Below are 23,443 nucleotides of genomic sequence, written 5' to 3'. Positions count from 1 at the left end.
CTCACCAACCCAATGGTTCCGCTGTCAATTCAACTTCAAAAAAATTGTGTGTGACTTTTTCTTACTCATAGGAGGAGTTAGTTGCATGGGCAGAGGGGACAACTTAGTGGGCTTCTGATGCTGTGCAGTGGGATGCATCTGAGATTTGAAGTCTATCGTTCATGGCTACCAAATAATTTGGGTTCAAGACACCACACACACACACACACACACACACACACACACACACACACACACACACACACACACACACACAAAAATTGCCACTAATGCACAAATGCAACAAAAAATCTTAATGCTGAACGTGCCTTTTAATATTCACCAGTGGTACCATTTACCCTTTGGCATGGTTAGGGCAGTGCTTGTATTCCAGCATTATACAATGCATTATACAATTGTGCTAATCACCCTGACAATATTATTGTAACAGAGCTCACACAGCAGCTGTGTATGCAAAGTCCGCAGTTAATATTCACTCACTACAAGAACAACAGTTTAACTGCTGAGGCCAGTATTAAGTACTTATGTCGTGTATTGAGGAAGAGTCCATGTTGGACTGTATGGAGGAAATCATCAAACTACTGATACCCAAAAATCTCAGAGCATCAAATTTTTTGGACAAAGTTAACTACTATGGCAAATTTATACCTAAAACAGCTTAAATTTAATGACCACTGAACAGCCTCCATGAAAAAGGTGTGAAATTCCAGTTGTTCCTGTCTGTCAACAAACCTTCCTCAAATTTAAAAAATCAACATTCAGTCTGCCTAGAACTTTTACATCCAGCATGTGCCTTATGGTGGCAACCCCAATAAAACGTCAGCACTGTGCTGTTACACAAAGCTTTGCATTGCATGGAATACCTAATTGCTGTCACAATAAGAAGTGTGATAGAAACTCAAACTATTCATGAATTACAAAAGATGGTTTAGCAATACTTCATGGCCTAAGGAGGTTGTACTTCTGCTTGCAGATCAGAAGCTGATCATCTGACTTCCTTCAAAATAAACTGTGGCCAATACTGCTCAACATTGTAAAACCTTTGTGAATTTTTGTATCAGTTCATGCACAAAATAGTTCAGCAGCAGCAGCAGCAGACCCTAGTTTAGAGCAAATAAGAGATCCACTAGCGACTCACTGGTTAACATGTGACTGGGGGGCACAGTGTTGCACCCAATACTCAACAGACCTTGCTTTTTCCCCTGGGCTGCATATGCAAAATAGCTTCTCAGACTTCTGAATACCCCATTCGTAAAGTAGCTGCGACTTCTAGCAGAAAACTGGTGTGATGTGAGAATGCTTACTAACTAGCTATATAACCAAATAAAACACACTCCTAGAGAAGAATACTCATTCCTTCACACATCTCCAAGTATTACTTGCAGATTTCGACATTTGCGTTTTGCTATCAATGTTCTTCCAGCTGAGCCATCAAAGCATGCCTGACATATTCCCTAATACCTTTTCTTCTTCCCTCCCAAATTCAACTGAGGTTAGCTATTGAAACCCGATAATTTATAGTAAGGTATGAAGTATGTAACAGAATGCATATTAAAACATTAGCTAAGTAATTGATTAAATTATATCATATCTTCATGGATGCTAGTTCTACAGTGTTGCAGAATATGGCGTTTAGAAAGGCTGGGCAGAAATAAATAAAATTAAGTTCGGTATTGACCCATGAAGTTCACTTGGGCGGCTGTATAGGTGTAGCACTGCCAAAAAAATAAATGCAATGGGCTCACAGAACAGGTGTCTTACTCGTAATTTATCATACCTTTCCATTCTCATTCTTTTTGCTGTTTTATTTGTATTAATAGTGTCCTTGTAACTATCTTTCCTTAAAATAATGGAAATTCTCTCTTTTCTCAGACTGTTCCACTGCCACTGTGATGTTTGTGTTTGGTTATGCAGACGAGTGACGTGCCGTTGCCAATAGATAACCACCTGCCTATCCCTCTTCAGACTCCTGACACTTCAGTTCTGTAGCAGCTCCTGGTCCTGCAAATCTTTCCCTCTTCCACCTGACCCAATTCTTTCCTTCCTCCTCAAACTCATTTGCTTAGGCAAGGTCTCAATCAGCATCAAAATGAATATGTGCATGTGCACACTCATTTTCACTCAAAACTGGAGGTAGTGAATAAGTGTGACTAGCAGATGAGCAGGATGCCTCAGAGACACAGGCGTTTTTTTTTTTTTTTTTTGTGGTTTTCGGGCGCACAACGTCAATGGTCATTAGCGCCCTGACTACTCTAAGAATGCACCGCGAGGCACAAGTTGACAACAACAACTAAAAGGGAAAACACAATAAAAGACAGACTGACAGGCGCAAGATTAAAACAACATCATCAAATGTCCTTAGCGAGGTTCGTCAAATTGATAAAACAAAGAACACGAGCAGCTGCTCGTGGGTCATCCGCTAAAACGGCATCTAAACTATTAGGCAGGTTAAGATCGAGGCGCAGTGTGGTAAGATCTGGACAGGACATTAAAATATGTCTAACCGTCAGCAAGTGCCCACATGGGCAGAACGGCGCCGGCGCAGCCGTCAGCAGATGGCGATGGCTGAACCGGCAGTGTCCAATTCTTAACCTTGCTAAAACGACCTCCTCCCGCCGAGAAGGGCGTGAGGAGGACGTCCAAGCCACGGGAAAAGGTTTTAAGGCCCGAAGCTTGTTGTCGGTAAGTGCAGCCCAGTCGGCATGCCACAACGACACAACGCGCCGACAAATGACCCTGCTAAAATCGGACGAAGGGACACAACAAGAAGCTGTCCGAGGCTGGAGGACCGCAGCCTTGGCCGCGGCATCTGCAGCTTCGTTCCCAGGGATACCGACATGGCCAGGAACCCACATAAAGCTAACCGGCGTACCGACGTCCACCAGCTGCTGAAGAGAGCGTTGGATCCGGTGTACGAAAGGGTGAACCGGGTACGGATCACTGAGGCTCTGGATGGCGCTCAGGGAATCTGAGCAGATGACATAAGCAGAATGTCGGTGGCGGCAAATGTAAAGAACAGCCTGGTAGAGGGCAAAGAGCTCAGCTGTGAAGACCGAACAATGGCCATGGAGCCGGTATTGGAAACTTTGTGCCCCGACAATAAAGGAACACCCGACCCCGTCATTGGTCTTAGAGCCATCTGTATAAATGAAAGTCATGTTGTTGAACTTCGAACGAAGTTCCAAAAAACGGGAGTGGTAGACCGAACCGGGGGTGACCTCTTTTGGGAGCGAGCTGAGGTCGAGGTGAACGCGGACCTGAGCCTGGAGCCAAGGAGGCGTGCGGCTTTCGCCCACTCGAAAGGATGCAGGGAGTGAAATATTAAGGTGTTGAAGGAGGCGACGAAAGCGAACTCCAGGGGGTAGCAAGGCAGAGACATACAACCCGTATTGAAGGTCAAGAGAGTCGTCAAAAAAGGAACGATAAGATGGATGGTCGGGCATTGACAGTAGCCGACAGGCATACCGGCAAAGCAGTATATCGCGCCGGTAGGTGAGTGGCAATTCGCCAGCATCAGCATGAAGACTCTCTACGGGACTGGTATAAAATGCTCCGATCGCAAGTCGTAAACCCCGATGTTGTATGGAGTTGAGGCGGCGTAAGATGGATGGCCGTGCAGAGGAGTATACGAAGCTCCCATAATCCAGCTTGGAGCGGACGATCGACCGATATAGACGAAGTAGGACGGTTCGATCCGCTCCCCACGACAGACCACTGAGAACACGGAGGACATTTAAAGAACGGGTACAACGGGCGGCCAAATATGACACATGTGGAGACCAGCTAAGTTTCCTGTCAAATGTAAGGCCTAAAAATTTGGTTGTCTCCACGATTGGGAGAGCAACGGGACCGAGTCTTAAGGACGGTGGGAGAAACTCCTTGTATCGCCAGAAGTTAATACAGACCGTCTTCTCGGCAGAAAAACGGAAGCCATTGGCGACACTCCAGGAGTAAAGACGGTCAAGAGAACGCTGAAGACAGCGCTCCAGGACATGTGTACACTGCGCGCTGCAATAGATGGTAAAATCGTCCACGAAAAGGGAGCCTGATACATCAGCTGGGAGGCAATCCATTATTGGATTGATCGCGATGGCGAAGAGAGCGACGCTCAAAACTGAGCCCTGTGGCACCCCATTCTCCTGGCGAAAGGTGTCGGACAGGACAGAACCCACACGTACCCTGAACTGTCGATCCATTAAAAAGGAACGAATAAAAAGAGGGAGGCGACCGCGAAGGCCCCATGTATGCATGGTGCGGAGGATGCCCGCCTTCCAACAGGTGTCGTAAGCCTTCTCCAAATCAAAGAACACAGCCGCGGTCGGGCGCTTCCGCAAGAAGTTATTCATAATGAAGGTCGACAAGGTAACCAAATGGTCAACAGCAGAGCGGCGCCTACGAAATCCACATTGTACATTGGTAAGTAGGCGTCGAGACTCGAGCAGCCAAACCAATCGAGAGTTAACCATTCGCTCCATCACTTTACAGACACAGCTGGTAAGCGAGATAGGTCGATAACTGGAAGGCAAGTGCTTGTCCTTCCCCGGCTTAGGAATCGGGACAACAATAGACTCGCGCCAGCATGCGGGAACATGTCCCTCAATCCAGATGCGATTGTATGTACGAAGAAGAAAACCTTTACCCGCAGGAGAAAGGTTCTTCAGCATCTGAATATGAATAGAATCTGGCCCTGGAGCAGAGGACCGTGATCGGCCAAGTGCGTTTTCGAGTTCCCGCATGGTGAATGGGGCATTATAACTTTCACAATTCGAGGAGCGGAAGGTAAGTGGCCTAGCCTCCTCTGCCTGTTTGCGGGGGAGGAAGGCAGGGTGGTAATGAGCGGAGCTCGAAACCTCTGCGAAAAAGCGGCCGAAGGCATTGGAGACAGCCTCAGGGGCCACAAGGACGTCATTCGCGACCTTCAAGCCAGAAACTGGTGAGTGGACCTTAGTGCCAGATAGCCGGCGCAGGCTACCCCAGACAACAGAAGAAGGAGTAAAACTGTTGAAGGTGCTTGTGAAAGCAGCCCAGCTGGCTTTCTTGCTTTCTTTGATAATACGACGACACTGAGCACGTAATCGTTTATAATTGATACAATTCGCCACTGTAGGGTGGCGTTTAAAAGTGCGTAAAGCACGTCGACGAGCACGTAAAGCGTCTCTACATGCTGCGGTCCACCAGGGGACCGGTACGCGACGTGGAGAAGAAGGAGGGTGAGGGATGGAATATTCAGCAGCAGCGAGAATGACTTCCGTGAGGTGTGCGACCTGACGATCGCAGCTTGTAAAGGTTTGATCCTGAAAGGTCGCCCTGGAAGAGAAGAGCCCCCAGTCTGCTTTGGAGATGGTCCAACTAGATGAGCACGGAGAGGGAGTATGCTGCAGGAGATGGATAACACACGGGAAGTGGTCGCTCGAATATGTATCAGAAAGTGCATACCACTCAAACCGGCGTGCAAGTTGGGGAGTGCATATAGAGAGGTCTAAATGGGAATAGGTGTGAGATGTGTCCGAAAGAAAAGTAGGGGCGCCAGTATTGAGGCAGACAAGATCGAGCTGGTTGAAGAGGTCTGCTAACAAGGAGCCCCTCGGGCAGGATGCTGGAGAGCCCCAAAGGGGATGGTGGGCATTGAAGTCTCCAGTTAACAAAAATGGTGCAGGTAGCTGAGCAATAAGTTGCATCACGTCTGCCCTGGTAACGGCAGATGACGATGGAGTGTAAACGGTACAAAAGGAAAACGTAAAAGTGGGGAGAGTAATGCGGATGGCAACTGCCTGCAGGCCGGTGTGCAACGTGATGGGATCGTAGTAAATATCATCCCGGACCAGCAACATAACCCCTCCATGAGCTGGGATACCTACCACAGGGGGTAGGTCAAAACGCACAGAGGTGTAGTGTGCCAAGGCAATTTGATCGCATGGGCGTAGCTTCGTTTCCTGGAGGGCTACGACAAGCGGACGGTGCAAGCGGAGCAGCAACTTCAAGTCCTCTCGGTTGGAGCGAATGCTGCGAATATTCCAGTGAATAAGTGCCATCGTAAGAAAAGAAAGATGAGAGAAGTGGTCACCTCGAAGGCCGCTTAGGGCCTGGCTTCGAGCGAGCACTGCCGCCGCTATCAGTAGGCGGACAGTCATCGTCCATTGGGTCTATAGGGTCATCGGCCATCTCGGGAGGATGGCCGGGAGGGGGAGCTTCCTCCGCCAGTGAACGGCCAGATGTACGGCGACCAGCGGTGCGGCCAGGCGAAACGGATGACGGCCTGGGGCGGCAGCCGCTGGGTGGCGCAAGAGAAGAAATGCGCCGTGGCGGGGAAGGAGAACTGTGCTTCCTATGCGCCTTTTTGGAAGGACGTGTAGTGGAAGTACCGGTCGAAGGCTGTGAGGTCGAGGTACGGAGGAAGTCTGCACGGGATGGTTCCTTCTTGAAGGCCCGTGCATCTGACTTCGGTGTCTTCGTCTTAGCAGAAGCTGAAGAAGGTGCTCGTGTCTGCGGGGTGATGGGAGGAAGAGGAGACGTCGACCGCGCGATCTTAGCACTGGCCGAACGGACGACCGTGGTGCTGAAGGTCAGATCGCAGGTCTGGGTTGCTACCTCCCGGGTAGTCCGAGGAGAGGCGAGGACAGTACTGTATTTCCCCGCTGGGAGCAGCGTGGGCTTCCTACTAGCCAATAGCTTGCGAGCAGCCGAGGTGGACACTTTCTCTTTGACCCGAATTTCCTGGATACAGCGTTCTTCCTTATAGACAGGACAGTCGCGGGAGGATGCGGCATGGTCACCCTGACAGTTCACACAACGAGGAGACGGAGGTGGACAGTCACCCTCATGGGCATCCCTGCCACAGGTGACACATTTAGCCGCATTGGAACAAGACTGTCGAGTGTGATTGAAACGCTGACACTGGTAGCAGCGCGTAGGTGTCGGGATATAGGGGCGAACAGAAACAACCTCGTAGCCCGCCTTGATGCGCGATGGCAGCTTAACACTATCGAAGGTCAAGAAAATTGTCCGGGTCGGTACAAGGTCATTGTTGACCTTTTTCATGACCCTATGGACAGCCGTCACGCCCTGCTCAGCGAGGAATGATTGAAGCTCCTCGTCAGTCAATCCGTCGAGGGAGCCAGTATAGACCACACCACGAGACGAATTCAAAGTTCGGTGGGCCTCCACCCGGACAGGGAACGTGTACAGGAGGGTGGCCCGAAGCAGTTTTTGTGCCTGAAAGGCATTCTCAGTTTCTAGTAATAAGGTGCCGTTACGCAACCTGGTACAGGATTTGACAGATCCGGCTATGGCATCTACACCCTTCTGAATAACGAAAGGGTTGACAGAGGAAAAATCCTTTCCGTCCTCAGTTCGAGAAACTACGAGGAACTGTGGGGCAGGCGGTAGTACTTTTGTCACTGTTGGCTGGTCACGTTTCCGTTTTTGGGTCGAAGTCGAAAGAGATGGAGTAGAATCCATTGCGGAGGAATCCCCCATGATTGCCAGCGTCTCCGATGGCGCGCTCCTTCCTTGTGGGGACCCTCTCAGAGGGCACTCCCGCCTTAGGTGAATGTTTACACCTCAGGTCACACCTCCCGAGAAACAGACTGAGGGACCAATCGGCATGGTCAGAAGGTATCAGCTCAGGCAATCACCCCTCCCCGGGCCTGGCCTTTACCAGGGGGTACGCGCGTGCCTTACATGTCTACCCAGGGCGGGGACTTACGCGTTACCCCGTCACCGGCTACGCGTGCGAACGCGTGGGTCGGCCTTCAGGCACGCACAGGGAGGAAGGAAGAAGAGGAAAAGGAAGAGAGAGAGGGAGAAAGAGGACAGACTGTCTCAAACGCCGAGGCGGAGACCAGAGAAGGCAAGGAGAAGAAGGCAATGAGAAAGCAAGGGGAAGAAGGCAATAAGAAGGCAAGGAGAAGAAGGCAATGAGAAGGCAAGGAGAAGAAGGCAATGAGAAGGCAAGGAGAAAAAGGCAATGAGAAGGCAAGGAGAAAAAGGCAATGAGAAGGCAAGGAGAAGGCAAGGGAAAGAGTAAGGAAGACAGTGAGGTGGAGAAGAGCAAAGAAAGGAACCAACAAAAGGAAGGAAGAAACGAGAAGTGAAAAAACCAAAAGGACCACGATGATAGGTCGTGGAACCGTCCGTCTCCGGACGCAGGCGCGAACTACCCCCGTGAGGGGGATGGACTCCTTTTAGTCGCCTCTTACGACAGGCAGGAATACCGCGGGCCTATTCTAATCCCCGGACCCGCAGGGGGGAGACACAGGCGTGAACCGTACCATCAAATCAGTGAGTTTGAAAGAGGGCACATTATTGGCACGAGAGAATGTGATGAACCCATCTGGGAAACTGCCGCTGATGTGAAATTAAGTGTTTCAGCAGTGCAATGGGCGTGTGCACATTGGTTCACGAAGGTCATAGAACACGACGAGATGGGTCAGGTCGCACCACCCAAACCACTCCTCTGAGAAAATTCACACCTCATCCAAATGACACTACAGGACAGATCTGCATCGTCCTCGGGTCTGGCACAAAATTAGGAGAGTGTAACACATTGTACACTATCAGAGGTGATTGTCGCTGTTTATTACGCCATGGGTTACGTACTCACAGCCCACTTCTCAGCCTACCTTTGACGAATGTGCAGGAAAGTGCTGGACGGCGACAGTGTATTCAACTACATCACTGGGGACAGAACTGGCATCACATACCGTTTTCGGACGAGTGCAGTTTGTTTGTTTGTTCGAAAATGATGTCCACATTTTGGTTCACCGCAGACAGGGGAAGTGGCATCTCAGTGACTACATTGGCCCAATACATACAGCACCAACTCAAGGCCTTATCGTGTGAGGTGCTATTAGGTACAATTGCATATCACAGCTGGTGTGTGTCCAGTGCACTGTGACCAGTGGGACACCTTAGACACTATTTTTCAGCAAGACAATGCATGACCACACGATGCTGCATGAACACATGCCTTCTTAGTGTTACAGGATACTAGCCTTTACCCTGACCCACCCGATCACCAAACTTGTCGCCAGTCAAAAATGTGTGGGGTATGGTGAAACAAAGGGTGCAGTGCTGTGACCCAATGCCGGTCACCACAGATGAACTTTGGAACCAGGTGACTAGAGCATGAATGGTTGTACCATAGCATATCATTCACACCTTATATACATCAATGCCATCATACATGGAATAAGTTATCAGGACGCATGGTGGACCACATGTCTACTAGGCAACAGGACACATACTGAACTGAGGCGCACACACACACACACACACACACACACACACACACACACACACACACACACACACACACACACACACACACACGTACACGTACACGTACACACACGTTCAACTGCAGAACACTGATTGCCTCATTTTTTTCATTTGTTTACAAAATTGTCAGACTTCCCACCTCACCAAATAATTCTTTTCTCTAATATTTGGATTTTATGTAATGATTCTACTTCATGTAGATAGTATCCCCAACCAAAAGTAAGATCTGAATTACAAAATAAATTTGATTTCCTTTTACAACATAATATTTTTATGTTCATTAATAATGAAAATGTCATTTGTTGTTTACCTGCAGATGCAGAGAATTGGGTGAAATGTATATAGGTAATAAATTGTGTACTGGTAACTCGCTATTCACTATTCATAAATAAATTACTTTAAAATAATTTTCTTAATTTAGACCAGTATATTTATTTGGTTATGTCCATACTATTAAATACTGGCAACTGAAGTCAACAATTACAAAAGATAAAAATCAACATTACTTTCGACATGAAAAAGTTACACAGATTTCTTGTACAATTAACAAAAAAATATATTTATATTATAATTACAATGCCATAATTATGTTGTTTTTGGCAGTGAAAGTTCAAAGGGCTCCAAATGATTTGTGAGCCAAGCTTCGTACAATTTATTTCAAGATTACAAAACAAGATAGTACCATGCAACAACCCATTAAACATATGGTCTTTCTCAAAGCTAGCTTTTAATTTCAGTTCAACCTAACTTCCAAAACCGATCTGAGTTTATTTTAACAGTCCTTCACAGTTACTTTTCTGCAATACTTTCACTACAAGATATTATCTCAATGATGTTTTTGAGATGGTCAGTAGAACATACACTAAATAAAATAACACTGCTTAAATTTCTTCGTGCATAAATCTAACAGTTGTTGGAAGAATGTCAAAACCATTCAAGTTATGATCTTCTCATGGTCAACATTGTGTTAATTTCCCATATTATGCGGCGCAGATGGTCTATTATTTCTTTCAAGTGCCTATTCTTCAGGATAACTTGCTGGAAAGGAAGTGAAGATTTCTATTAGCACAGTACATAGTGAGATCTTTTTGCACAAATTGTAAGGATAAAGCTACAAAAAAATTATGGCATTATTAAACGAATGAATAATCCTAGGGAAAAAACCAGTCATTTCTTGGTAGAACAACAAAATTATAAATGAAAATCACTACATTGTGTATGTTCCAAGAATTAATATATTTAATTGATTGGCTGACTACTTGGGAGGGTGCAGGGGGGGGGGGGGGAACTGAACAGTGAGGTTGTCAGTCCCATGATTAACATGGCAGAAATCAAAGGAGGAACAACACAAACAGTACAGTTCAATCAAGAGGAATGGGCAAAGCACAAACAAAGAGGGTAAATGGACATCAGGGAAGCAGAAAAAGGAAAGAATAGGAGGGGGTGGGTGGAAACAGGGGGCAGGGGTGCCTCAGGAACCCTACATGCAGCACTGCCACTGACCCGTCCTGACACCTGTGTCATGCCATTATCACGATACAATGAGACAATACCAGGGAAAGACAGAACAGAAGTGGAAACAAAACTGGGTAACAGACCAGACAAAATGTAAGGAAAAGCTGACTGGTATGAAGGCAAGGCCAAGGTCTTCATAACCAGTGCCTACACTGAGGGACTCAAGTTCTAGAGGAAAATTCAATGACTTAAATCTGAGAACAAGCCACTTTTGGGAAGAAAACTGGACAGACCATGAGAGAGTCATCCATTAACACCCAAGACAGGAAGGTGGAAGGGCATATTTAGTCTGAAGGGTCAAAAGGCAGTGTAGCCCCACTGAAGGGGGGGGGGGGGGGGGGGTGTCACTGTGTCATAAAAACTATGCATCAAACTAGTATGGCCAATACGAAGCAGCAGAGGATGGTAGATTCCTGTGGGGATAGGCAGAGGTTAGTGTGCCACTTGGTGGATGCCTCCTTGATTGCGTGAAGTTTATTAGACAGTGGGGGTATCCTCCCAAGAGTTGGCCACAATTGAGGGGGGTAGGTGAACATTTCCCTGTCAGACTATCAGCAAGTTTATTACCTGACTTACCAATGTGGCCAAGAAACCAAAGTAAATCAACTGAACAAGCAGCATCACCATTATTATCGAGAAGTCACGGATTGCAGAGGCCAAGGGATGGCAGGAAAACTAACGACAGCCCGAAGGCCACTCATTGAGTCCATGTGTAACAAAAATCGGGTTAATAAAGACCATTTAACGAAGCAGAGGGCCCAACAGGTAGTCACCAATTCCGCAGTAAACACTCCATGCGTGGCAGGCAAGGGATGGTGTTCAGTGCCAACAGAAGATGGTAAGGCATATCCCACATGACATGTATTTAGAGCCACCAGTCTAAAAAAAATGGCATCCTGAAACTCCTGTACGAGCATTTGGAAGAAACAATGGAACACTATTGGAATTATGAGGCTTTCAGACCCCAGAAGAGATTCATCCGAATCCGCAGCTGAGGTTCAAACAAGTGGGGTCAAGAGGGGTCAGGAGAGAACATGGGGAAGAGGACAAGGGGGAAGATGGAAGTCACAGCGGAGACAAGCTACGCGGGACCCAAATGATAAACCCACATGAGGGCATACAGCGGGTGGGCGATGGTCTGAAGCTGCAAAACTAACAGAATGGAGGGACAGGAGAGAGCGGATATCATGGTGTAGGAAACCAGGAGCTGGGACCACTGAATCAAAAGGGAAGGGATCGCACAGGGCTAGTGCGAAAGGCAGCGATGGCTAAACGGATACCTCGATGGTTAACCGGATCCACGAGCAGCAGCAAAACTGCTGCCAAGATGGTGACACAGAGGAAAGTTCTGCTGAACTGTGGTTTCCAATTGAAGCAGATGATCAATGGGAGACTGTACCCTGGGAAAGCCACACTGATAAGGAGTTGAAAGGTCCCAAGAGTCAAGGACCCAACTGAGCTGACGAGCCAGCAGCTGGTCTAGTAACTTACAGGGGTCTTTGGTCCCACTGAGTGGCCGGTAACTAACAAGAAATGACGGACCCTTGCCAGGCCTAAGAACAAGAACCACAATACTGTCTTTCCACTCAGAGGGGAAAATGCCTTGGAGCCAAATATGGTTCAAGACCTGGAGGAGACAATGTCTTCATGGGGGATTGATGTGTTGAAGTAATTGGTTACTGATGGAGTCTGGGTCAGGAGCTGAATCATGGGAAGAAAAGAAGGCCAGAAGCAGCTCTCATTCAGTAAAAGGTTCATTGTAAGATTCTGCCTGGCAAGTGGTAAAACCATAAGCAGGTAGCTTCAGTCCGCTGCTTCCGGAGGAAAAGGCGGCTGAATAGGAGGCCGACGTCAATGCTATCACAAAATGGTCCCGAAGTGTTCCATGAGAACTGACAGACCTGCACAAAGGCCACCTGGAAGGGGAAGAGAGAGAATGGTATACTGCACTGACAACCTCGGGGTGCGCCGAATATAGCCCACACCCGTGATGGAGGGACTGATGACCGTAGAGATGAGATGAAGCATTCCCTACACACCCACTTGCTCTGTTTGATTAAGTAACAGGCTTTGGTGCAAAGATATTTAGGTAATAAGACCATCGGACAATGTGTGCTGCTTAAGATGATGCAAGGCGCAATGACAATCACAGATAGCGGTGGCAATGTGTGTGCTCCACCACAGAACTAGACGACAATGAACAGGGCCTGTTCAAGCCGTGGACAGCAATGTTGGCAGTGCGGATTAGCAGGGTAGCCTGGTCATCAGGAGGGCATCACCAGTGGCTGCTTAAGAAGGGAGACACTGCTTCTGCCAGTGACAGGGAGCAGGTCTCAGAAGGGAGGGCATGGGAACCACAGGGGACGGGGAGAGGAGACAGGGACAGGACTGGGATCATGAAGAGGTAAGAGCTGTGCTTAAAAAATGTCGAAGTGCAAAAGAGTGGTGTTATCATAATAAACATCACTGATTAATTAAAAAATGGGAGAAATTTGTATTAAGTCAGCCAATAAGTGTGATGTAGGTATCTGTATGAGGAGCAATATTAAGAAGAATACCAATTCAGTTTTGAAGTACACCTGCAAACTTGATAATGAAGACTTGAGTAAACATAAAAGTGATGATGGTTTTTACAAAAACAATCAACTGAGCAACCAATATCTGGTCCTTTGCTCAATGAAAAAGGCATTACAGTTAGACAAATAAATGGGTGGCAATGAAGTGTTTGTGGCAACTAACAGATGGTTGTACAGATTTATATCTTGCCATGGAATTCTGTGAACTGGAAACACAAGGTAAAAAATGCTAATGCAGATGCAGTAAATTTTATTTTAGAGATTGTTTTCAAAAATAAATGGAGGAAAATGACCAACTTGGACTTTGTTTACAACACTGATGAAACTTGATTAAATTGGAAATCATTACCATCAAAATCTTCAGGGTTCTCGGCAAGATAGTTCAGCTCCAGGATATAAAAGAGCGAGCGACAATACTGATTTGAACAAATGCTACCAGGAGCAAACATTCGAAAGTCCTAGATGCTTTAAAAATATCAAGGTGCACTTAACTAATTTATTATTTACTGTGTGTTTTAGGGTGTTAAGGCTCTCTCTTACATCTGACGTAACATCTTACAAAAAACATTCACAAGAATAATAATAATAATAATAATAATAATAATAATAATAATAATAATAATAATAATAATAATAATAATAGTAGTAATAATAATAATAGTAGTAGTAATAATAATAGTAGTAGTAATAATAATAGTAGTAGTAATAATAATAGTAGTAGTAATAATAATAGTAGTAGTAATAATAATAGTAGTTCACAAAATTCTATCCCAGTGCCTCATCGATAGAGCACAACAACAACTAGAACAAAAAACTGGAGAATATCAGGTAGGACTCAGACCAGGTTGTTCATGTCCAGAGCACATTCTGAACTTGAAACTAATCTTAAGACATCAGAGAATAAGCGGCAAAGATTTAGTTTGCTCATTTGTTGACTTTAAAAGAACCTACAATTTAGTTGATCAATCTTTATTCCAAATATTGAAAGAACAGGGTTTAGATCTGAAAACACTTGGAATCATACAATAGACACCGAGACAAAATCTTAAGTCTAATTTATGGGGGAAATGTCTGAACCTTTTCTGATGAAAACAGGAGTAAGACAAGGAGATTGACTCTCTCCACTACTGTTCAACTGCATCCTTGAAAAGGTGATACAAGGATGGCACAAACTGAAACCAGTCCTCAAGATTGACCAACCCATTACTCTCGGCAGAGGAAAATTAACAGTAGATTGCTTAGCATTTGCAAACTATGTAGCCATGATGTTTCAACAACCAAAAAACAGATTGAACTCCTGAAAGAAGCTGAGGAAGAAGTCGGCCTGCAAATATGTTTTGGAAAGACAGAATATATAACTTGCAACAAACAAGCATCAAAATTCATGGAGACAAAATATGGCAAAATTAAATGAGTCTCACAATTTAAATATCTCAGTGAAACGATTCAGGAAAATGGAATAGAAACGAAAGCCAATGAAGTCCGATGCCAAAAGATGGACACTGCTTATCGGCTCACTCAAAATATCTACAATAAAAAAAAAATGTGTCCAAGCACACAAAAGTATGACATTACAATACTGTCATAGAACCAGAATGCCTATATGGATCAGAGACACTAATTTTAAACAGTAAAACTGACACAGAAAACATTCAGAAAAAGGGAGGATTATCCCTAGCGAATCCCAAAAGACAGTCGCCATAACCTCTACTGGCCAAAGGAATGGTCTTCACCTTTTCGTGCAGATTCTCCCTTGTTAACGCATTGTTTAGACTGTTGTTTGGTCTCGAGAGTATAGTAATGTATCGGAAGTTTCATCCACAGTGACGAAACAAAGCTTGAAGCCCTGCAGATTCTTCCTGAACAGCTGCAAACCATCCTTGCAACACTTCACACGATTCTGTTTTTGGTCAAGTGTGAGCAATTGTGGAACCCATCTTGCGAACAGCTTTCTCATGTCCAAATGTTTATGCAAAATATTATGTACCTGTTCATTTGAGATGCCAACACCACCAGCAATCTCACGCACCTTAACTCTTCTGTCATGCATCACCATATCACGGATTTTATCAATGATTTCTGTAGTCGTAACCTCCACAACGTGTCCAGAACGTTCAGCATCACTTGTGCCCATATGGCCACTCCAAAAATTTTGAAACCACTTATAAACTGTTCTAATCGAAGGTGCAGAGTCACCGTAATGTTTATCAAGATTCTCTTTAGTCTCCCGAGGCGTTTTGCTTTTCATAAAGTAATGTTTAATCACCACACGAAATTCTTTTTCATCCATTTTTTGACATTTACTCAACTTCTTTGATTCACACGAATACCAAACACAAAGGAATAAACCACTATGGCTGAAACTTTGTGTACGTTCTTTCCAAAGACTCTGCTAACTAAACATTACCTCGATACGAGCCGGTGGTGCCATCTCTGACTTTTCATAGACTTTTCAAATGCCCCTCATATAATAATAATAATAATAATAATAATAATAATAGTAATACCAAAGGACATTAAGGGTAATATAGATTACCATAGCACATTTGAGTAAACATTTAGTATTACAGGAACAGAAGGCATACAGGAGGAAGAAAATTTTGATTTAGGAAGCTGTCAAGTTGCTAGATTCAGTTTTTTTTTTCTTTTTTTTACTTAATTGATGCCTAGTTTTGGGTTACCTGAATCCATTTTCAAATCATCCAGCAGACATAGCATGCAAACCACGTTACAACCATACATATTCTTATCAAGTCAAGGTTTTCAACAAACAATGGCAGGACAAACCAACAACTCCTGTCAATGTTAAATGAGAAATTTGTTTTTGATGTAAGTGTAGGTACAATCTTAACATGGTTTGCATACTATTACAGAATACACTATTTTGTCTGACAGTGTTTTAAGAACGCATGCTAACAAAATATACATGTTTCATACAAAGCACTAACTAAACGGTACTGGTTACTTCCGCACAAGATGCAGTTCAACATACACAGTTATTACAGTCACAAAGATCAGTCTGCATTAGATACGCTTATATATACAATATTACTTTAAGTCAAATTTTTTAAGGCTGCACTTAATCACTGTGACTGGGTCACCACAGTCATAAATAAAACAATTCCCTGCAGCGTAATTGCCTAGTGTGATGTGTGGAAGACCACAGACTCAAGTCCCATCACATGCAGTATGTGTCTCATTTTTTACATCTAATCAAAAAACTATCATTTTTATTCAATTAATTGGTTTCACCGTTTTTAGTTTTTATCTCCAATGCTTTACCATGTTACTTTCATCACTTTATTGACTGTTTTATTTGTTCTTATATTTCTGGAATCTGCTTGTGTTGTCTATAATTTGCAACTAAGTGCCAGCCAAGACTGCTCATTCGCAGCCAGTATGAGGACAGTTTCATGTAATCAAGAACAGCGAGAAATTACAGTTTGCTTTTACTGCTGAAACTGAAATTTTGTTGCAGAAGATGGCTACTCAAACATAATATGAAATTTTTCTGTCTTGAGTTTGCACTTAGAGGCTTGCCTTAAACCCAGGAACAAAATGATCAGATCGTTGATCATTGTTTTCTGGGATACATTGCACATCATGATATAGTGGTTAGGTGAAGACACGAATTTAAATCCAGGGCTACAAAACATATCGCCTGCTGCAGTCCAGTCTTTGGTCATATAAAGTCAGCTGTCGACAGAGGATCTCCTATTTTCAGTGGCCCCTTCCCACATTGCTCTGCATTACACATCAACAAGCATTCGTGAAGTGACCCGCTGTGTTTATGAGTCACCTATAACCAAGCTGCAGCTGGCAGCAGATGTGGCAACATTGAAACGGCAGGTGACAGATGTCAATTATCAAGTAATTTTGATCAGACTACAGTAATCAATTAAATAAAGAAACTGAATCTTGCAACTTTGGCCATTTTCCACATCAAACTTGTTCATACAAGTTTCAGTCCCCTTATTAACCCAGCAGGCTGGAAACCCCATAAAGTACCAAGATTGAAATGACAGTGACTGTGGCTGTTAGGAAAGAACAAAATTTAAATGAACTCTGCTAAAATAGGGAGGGAGAAGTCGTAGGGGAGGGGGAATTGGTGAGAGTGAGCTGTAGACTAACATAGGGAAGAAATGGCTATTGTGAAACATGGTGGACCATTAAGTTTGAGAGGAATTTAATTTCTGTGATTTTTTAAAGTTATGTTCCTGATACAAGGCTGGATGGATGGATGGATGGATGGATGTGTGTGTGTGTGTGTGTGTGTGTGTGTGTGTGTGTGTGTGCGCGCGCGCGCGCGCGCGAGCGAGTGTATACCCGTCCTTTTTTCCCCCTAAGGTAAGTCTTTCCGCTCCCGGGATTGGAATGACTCCTTACCCTCTCCCTTAAAACCCACTTCCTTTCGTCTTTCCCTCTCCTTCCCTCTTTCCTGATGAGGCAACAGTCTGTTGCGAAAGCTTGAATTTTGTGTGTATGTATGTGTGTGTTTCTATCGACCCACCAGCACTTTCGTATGGCAAGTCACATCATCTTTGCTTTTAAATATATTTTTCCCGCGTGGAATGTTTCCCTCTATTATATTGATAACAAACCTTTATTTTCATTGATTTTAGTAAGTTTTTCCTGTTTTGAATATACCTCCAGCATTATACATTAATTTCATGAAATTTATTTGCAATTGTGGAATCTCTCTGACATTAGTCACATTAGGTATGAAGATATTACCTACTGATGAAACACGAATATTTTTGCCAGACCATGACTAACTCAAATTTCCTGCTTGTCCTGAGTGGCTGCCCTAACCATTCAGCTATCCAAGCATGTTCCCAGCGCTGACACAAACGTCCGTATGTCATACTGACTATGACTCCATCACTCACAATTTTAGTTGGATTCCTGGTGTAGGATTTCAAGGAGACAAACATATTCAACATCAGTATTACGATTTTCATTGTGCTTGTTGAGGCTTCTAAAAAATATCTGAAGAAACAGACACTGGTAATGATCTTGCAGCTGCATGAAATTTATTCACAATTGCAGAATCTTTCTGAAATTAACTTGCATTGGGTACAAAGATACAGTGGATCATCAATTACCTGAATTTTGGTCAACCGAATGACCATTTCACTGTACTCACTGAAGCATGGCTTACAGGGCAGTTGAAAAGCCAGAGGAAAGGGTATAATACAGTTAAAACAGATACAAATAAGTAAAAATTAATATCGGGATAAAAATGAAACCATGGAGAAGTAGTGAGAGGAATGTAAAGACAAGAAATGAACCTGTCAATTTAAAAAAAAAAGACAAATAGAGAAATTAAAATAAATTTAAAAGATTAGCTTACTGGCACAATTCAATTTAGGAATGGGTCAAAATGGAAAAAAGAGGTTGCAACAACAGGTTCAGTTGGCATAAATTAAGGCCAAGAGGAGGTACAAACTGAGCATATGCTGCTGCAAGAAAGAGTATCACCTGCATGGTGAAGCAGGAACTAAAGTTGCAATAACTGAATTGCAGTGCATGCATTATAGCCTGTTATTGTGTATTACCTCATTAATACAGTTTCTTTGAATGGAAAGCTGAAATTTGATCTTATATACTATATCAAACATTTATGAGTAATGAGCATGGAGCAGATAACAAAGACACAGCAAATTAGCAATTTTTGCAGTAAGCGTACTCACAAGGACATTAGACTCACGGCAACAAAATGAGTTAAGCAGTGATGTTAGAATGGTGTAAAAGGTATCGTCAGGATCTAATGTCACGTTAGTAAAAGGTACAACCATGTGCAATTCTTCATTTTATCTGATTTGATCCATTATAAATGGTTTTTGAAAGCCTGCGACTATAGAAACAATAGGTCTGTTTATAAATAAATAAATCTGCTACTAGTCACGATTTTTCTTTATTTTACTATTCGCACGACGTGTTTCGAGAAATAATTCCCATTTTCAAGTGCGTTTTGTGTGTGTATTAGCCATTTCTTTTGATGTTGTCAGTGTGTGAGAGTCTGCTTCATTTTGTTGACTTTTAAGTTTTCTAATGGTCCATTTGTGTAGAGCCTCACACACAAATAACATCACATACAACTTCTTGTACACTTTACACATCGAAAATATCTTATATAAACGAAACAGTTACAAAGTTCTTCTTACAGATCTTAGAAAACTTAAAAGTCAACAAAATGAAGCAGACACACACACACACACACACACACACACACACACACACACACACACACACACACACACAACATCAAAAGAAATGGCTTAATATCTTCATTTTATGTTTACCGGTTACCAGGTACAATATTTCAGCGATCAGACATGTTGCCAAAGGCAGGGGCACTGCCAAACTGACCTCCTGGGGCACATGGCCAACTTACATCCCCTTCCCTTTGTGAGCCATTCCCTACGCGGTCTGCGCCCGAGGCATGTGTCGGGGGCAGCAGAGGCGTTGACATCGGCATCTGTGGTAGTGCAGGTGTAGTTACCCCATTTGGCCTGGTCGCCAGATCGTTGTATTTTCTGAGTGTCTTCTTAATTAGGCTCAGTGCTGGTTCTGAAGTCTCACTAAGACTTTGTGGTCTACTTTGGAGAGAGGGGCGTGTGATGCCTATCTACCTCGATCACTGTTAACTGAACTTGCCACTGTTTTGCAAGAAGAATGGTTTATGGTCCCTTTGAAAGCCATACAAGACCTGTATTTATCCATTCTGAGATGGCTGGAAGCTATTTTGACTGTCAATAGTTACCCTACACTGTATTAGGCACGATTATGTGTTGTGACTGGTTTTTCCAAATTTTTGCCCACTCCCTTTATCTCATCACGTATGGCAGAATTTTTTTCATTTTTTACTTGAACTATAAAGTCAGAACCCTCACTGACTGAAAAGCCCGCTTCACCTCATTATCACAGCTATTTAAGTCAAGATCCCATTCATTCACTGTTCCACCTGCGTGGTACAGTCCTCATTACAGTACTAACCTTGAGTACATTGACTAACATATCTCCAAGATTTTGCATCAGAAAATGCTTTCCATTGTTTTCACATGTAATGCTTCCCCCACCAATACAGGATTAAGTATTTGAAGTGAAGGTATTTACTTAAATATAGATTTACTACACATATATACATCCAGCCTTGGAACTTTCTTCGATTCTTACAATTACCCCATTCACTTATTTTCCAAGTGTTTTTCTAAGCTGTTTTAGTCAATCTCAAAATGTCAAAATAAACAGTCCTGGATGATGCGAGCTGTTTGAACAGGCTGTTTCGTCTTCGAACATAGCATTACCATTGGGGAACAAGTATTTATTTTATTTATTCGTTCGGCACATACAAAGCAAATATTATAGTGTCATTACAACCCACCAGGAAATTACAACACTACACAATGCTACTTATAGTTTTGAGCCAATCTATGGCTAGGTCAGGCAGGTAATGTATGTCCTTCAGTTCACCACTATATCCTACCACTTCACACACCAGTAGGTGGTCCATTGTCTGGATTTTACCACATTCACACACGGGACTCTCCCCAAGTCCCGACTTATTCATTAGATGTTTGCATCTTCCCACACTTGTTCTAAGGCGATTTAAGGCAACCCAGAGCTTCCGAGGGAGATCAAAACCATTTATCTTCTTGTAGCATGCGACAGACCTGATCAGCCATAATGATCGCATAAACCTTGGCCATAATGTGACCTTGATAGTAATCATGGAGCCCCTGGAATATCAATATGGCTGCCCACATCATAACCCAACACCTGCCATGTTTCACTCTTAACAGCAAACAGTCTGCATTGTAGGCTTGGGACAAAGTAAGCCAGATTGAAACTCAACCAGAAGTTGGAAAGAGTGTTAAACAAGTCTCATCTAACCAAATGACATTCTGCCATTGCTCCCTATTCTAGGTTTTATAATGTCTGCACAGTTTTCTGGTACGGGCATTTGTACCACAGAGCAGCTTTGGAATTCCAGCTCACCCCAAAATTCCCTACTTAAGTAACTCCCTTCATGTCTTGACACTAATGGGATTCACAAGTGCGACATCCAGTTTTGTAGTGACTTTTGCAGCTTCTTGTCCCCCTCTTCTTTGTCACAATCCTCTGCAAAGACTGTGTCACAGTTACTGCACACACACTTTTATCCAAGCTGTGACTTAGCGGGTGATGTTTCCCTGCTTTCCCTGTATGTGGTATGCTGCCTCTTGAAATACCAAACATTTCAGCTCCCTTTGTTATGGAAGTTCCCACAATACAAGCACCAACATGCTCATGTTCAAATCCACTTAGCTCCAGCACAATGCACTCACAACCAAATAAAACATTGTTCTGACCTTGTCTGACACTTCAAAATGTTGAGGACATGGCACAGGTGTCATTCAGGTTCTAATACAACAGCAGAACCTGCAGGCTTGGCTAGCATGTGCATTTATGTTCAAGCATGAATTTCTGGAATGTTCCCACATTTTTGTCCATTTATAGCATTGATCAAACAATCAGTAAAATGAGTATAAAAGTATGGTGCCACTAACCATATAGCAAACATACCACTTGACAACACCAAAGAAAAATTAAGCCACATGTTTGTGCACTGTACCTCGAGTGAAGTAGCTGGAAGTACAAATCACTGAGCCAGGTACTGTTATTTGTTGGTTAGTTTACAATGAATTTATGTATAGAAATGACCTACAACAGTTCAGTAGAAGCTGCATCAATGGAAGTCACAAAATGGTATAAAGAAAGTATTAGTTACGAAAAATTATTCATGTCCTACAAAATTTCATCATTCAACTTCATTGTGGATTGAGGTAATGACATCAACACCATCAACAGAAAAAACTGTCATGGTTGCACAAGATAGATGTATGTAATCTTCACACATGAAGTTTTTCACCTGTCCTGGACATCAGACAATCTAGGGCAATTACAAACTGGTTTAAGTATAAATAGCCAATAAAGGCAATAATAATAAATGAATAAATTAAAAGTAAGAAGAGGAAGGCACCGATTGGACTATGAGGCACAAGCCCACATTTGTGCTTCAGGGACAGAAGAGAGGTATAAATTTCAACCCATAAAATATTGCACAACAATTGAGCTCATTGATAAAAATTCTTGCTGATCTTAACCAAGGCACTGAACCCAACAGAGTCCCATAGAACTGGAAGGTGTAAGTCAGATAGCCACTGTCAATGCTTTATTACATCCCTAGAAGCAACGCGAAGAAAGATAATGACAGTAAGAAAAAGAAACCTACTAGTGCATGCAAGACAAATAGGTATATTCAGTGACCAGAACAGCAAGTGCAAAGTACACCCATATAATGGCTAGGCTAATACACCTTTGGCAAATGACTGGGTACTAATAAGAAGAGAAGGAACAGCTAAAATTTTTAGTAAAAATATGAAGCAACAAAGCCACAAGTAATGGTGAACTGGAATACCGACTGTAACAATGATAACTTACCCACACAGAAGCTGCCCCATGAGCACAAATATGGTCTGTTAACAATATTGTGAGCACGTGCTGTCATGCTGGCTACATTGTTAAGTAAATGTCGAGGCCCCATGGAGACATAGTGAGAAAAGGTTCAAAAGGTGGTGTGCTAAAACTTAACTGCTGACTAAGGCTTAAACAAAACAAAAGATAAGTAATATAGGTGGCAGCCATCATTTAAAGACACGCATCATAATATCAAAGAAGGTTTGATATTTCAACAAAACTTTCGTATAGTAGATTTGGAAATTTGAGAAAGATACGATTAGAAATTTCAAACTCTTCCAAAAAATTCAGTTTCTTCCCTTTGTTGGCCACGAATGATTAAGGTTTTCCAAATCTGGAGGCTGACGACCATTACATTTGACATGCTGGACAAAGGTGAAAATTTTTTTCTCCTTATAATGTAAATAAGTTATACAGAACTGCAACCAGTCACTTTTTTGAATAATTATGTTTTATTCCATGAACCGGTTTTCGAACCTTTTCAGGTTCATCTTCAGCATGGTTTCAGGAAGTTACATCATTATTGCTAGCATAATGCTGGGTGCTGGCTT

The 23,443-nt window shown here is 43.4% G+C and overlaps 1 protein-coding gene across 2 annotated transcripts in view; it reads right to left on the bottom strand.

Annotated features, from left to right (window-relative positions):
- Positions 1–9,707: 9,707 nt before the first annotated feature.
- The window catches only part of LOC124797889 (mediator of RNA polymerase II transcription subunit 30-like), a 93,535-nt gene continuing 79,799 nt past the window's right edge, over positions 9,708–23,443 (bottom strand). The window contains exon 7 of one of the 2 annotated variants that reach the window (XM_047260996.1): positions 9,708–10,317. In XM_047260996.1, the coding sequence (XP_047116952.1) occupies positions 10,219–10,317 (99 nt within the window). In that variant the 3' untranslated portion in view covers positions 9,708–10,218. The remainder of the gene's footprint in view (positions 10,318–23,443) is intronic. The other variant, XM_047261006.1, reaches the window with a different exon arrangement.

Source organism: Schistocerca piceifrons, chromosome 1, assembly GCF_021461385.2.
Source record: "Schistocerca piceifrons isolate TAMUIC-IGC-003096 chromosome 1, iqSchPice1.1, whole genome shotgun sequence".
Lineage (NCBI taxonomy): Eukaryota > Metazoa > Arthropoda > Insecta > Orthoptera > Acrididae > Schistocerca > Schistocerca piceifrons.
The sequence above is the reverse complement of the archived record's forward strand: the minus strand, read 5'-3'. Positions and strand labels throughout refer to the sequence as shown.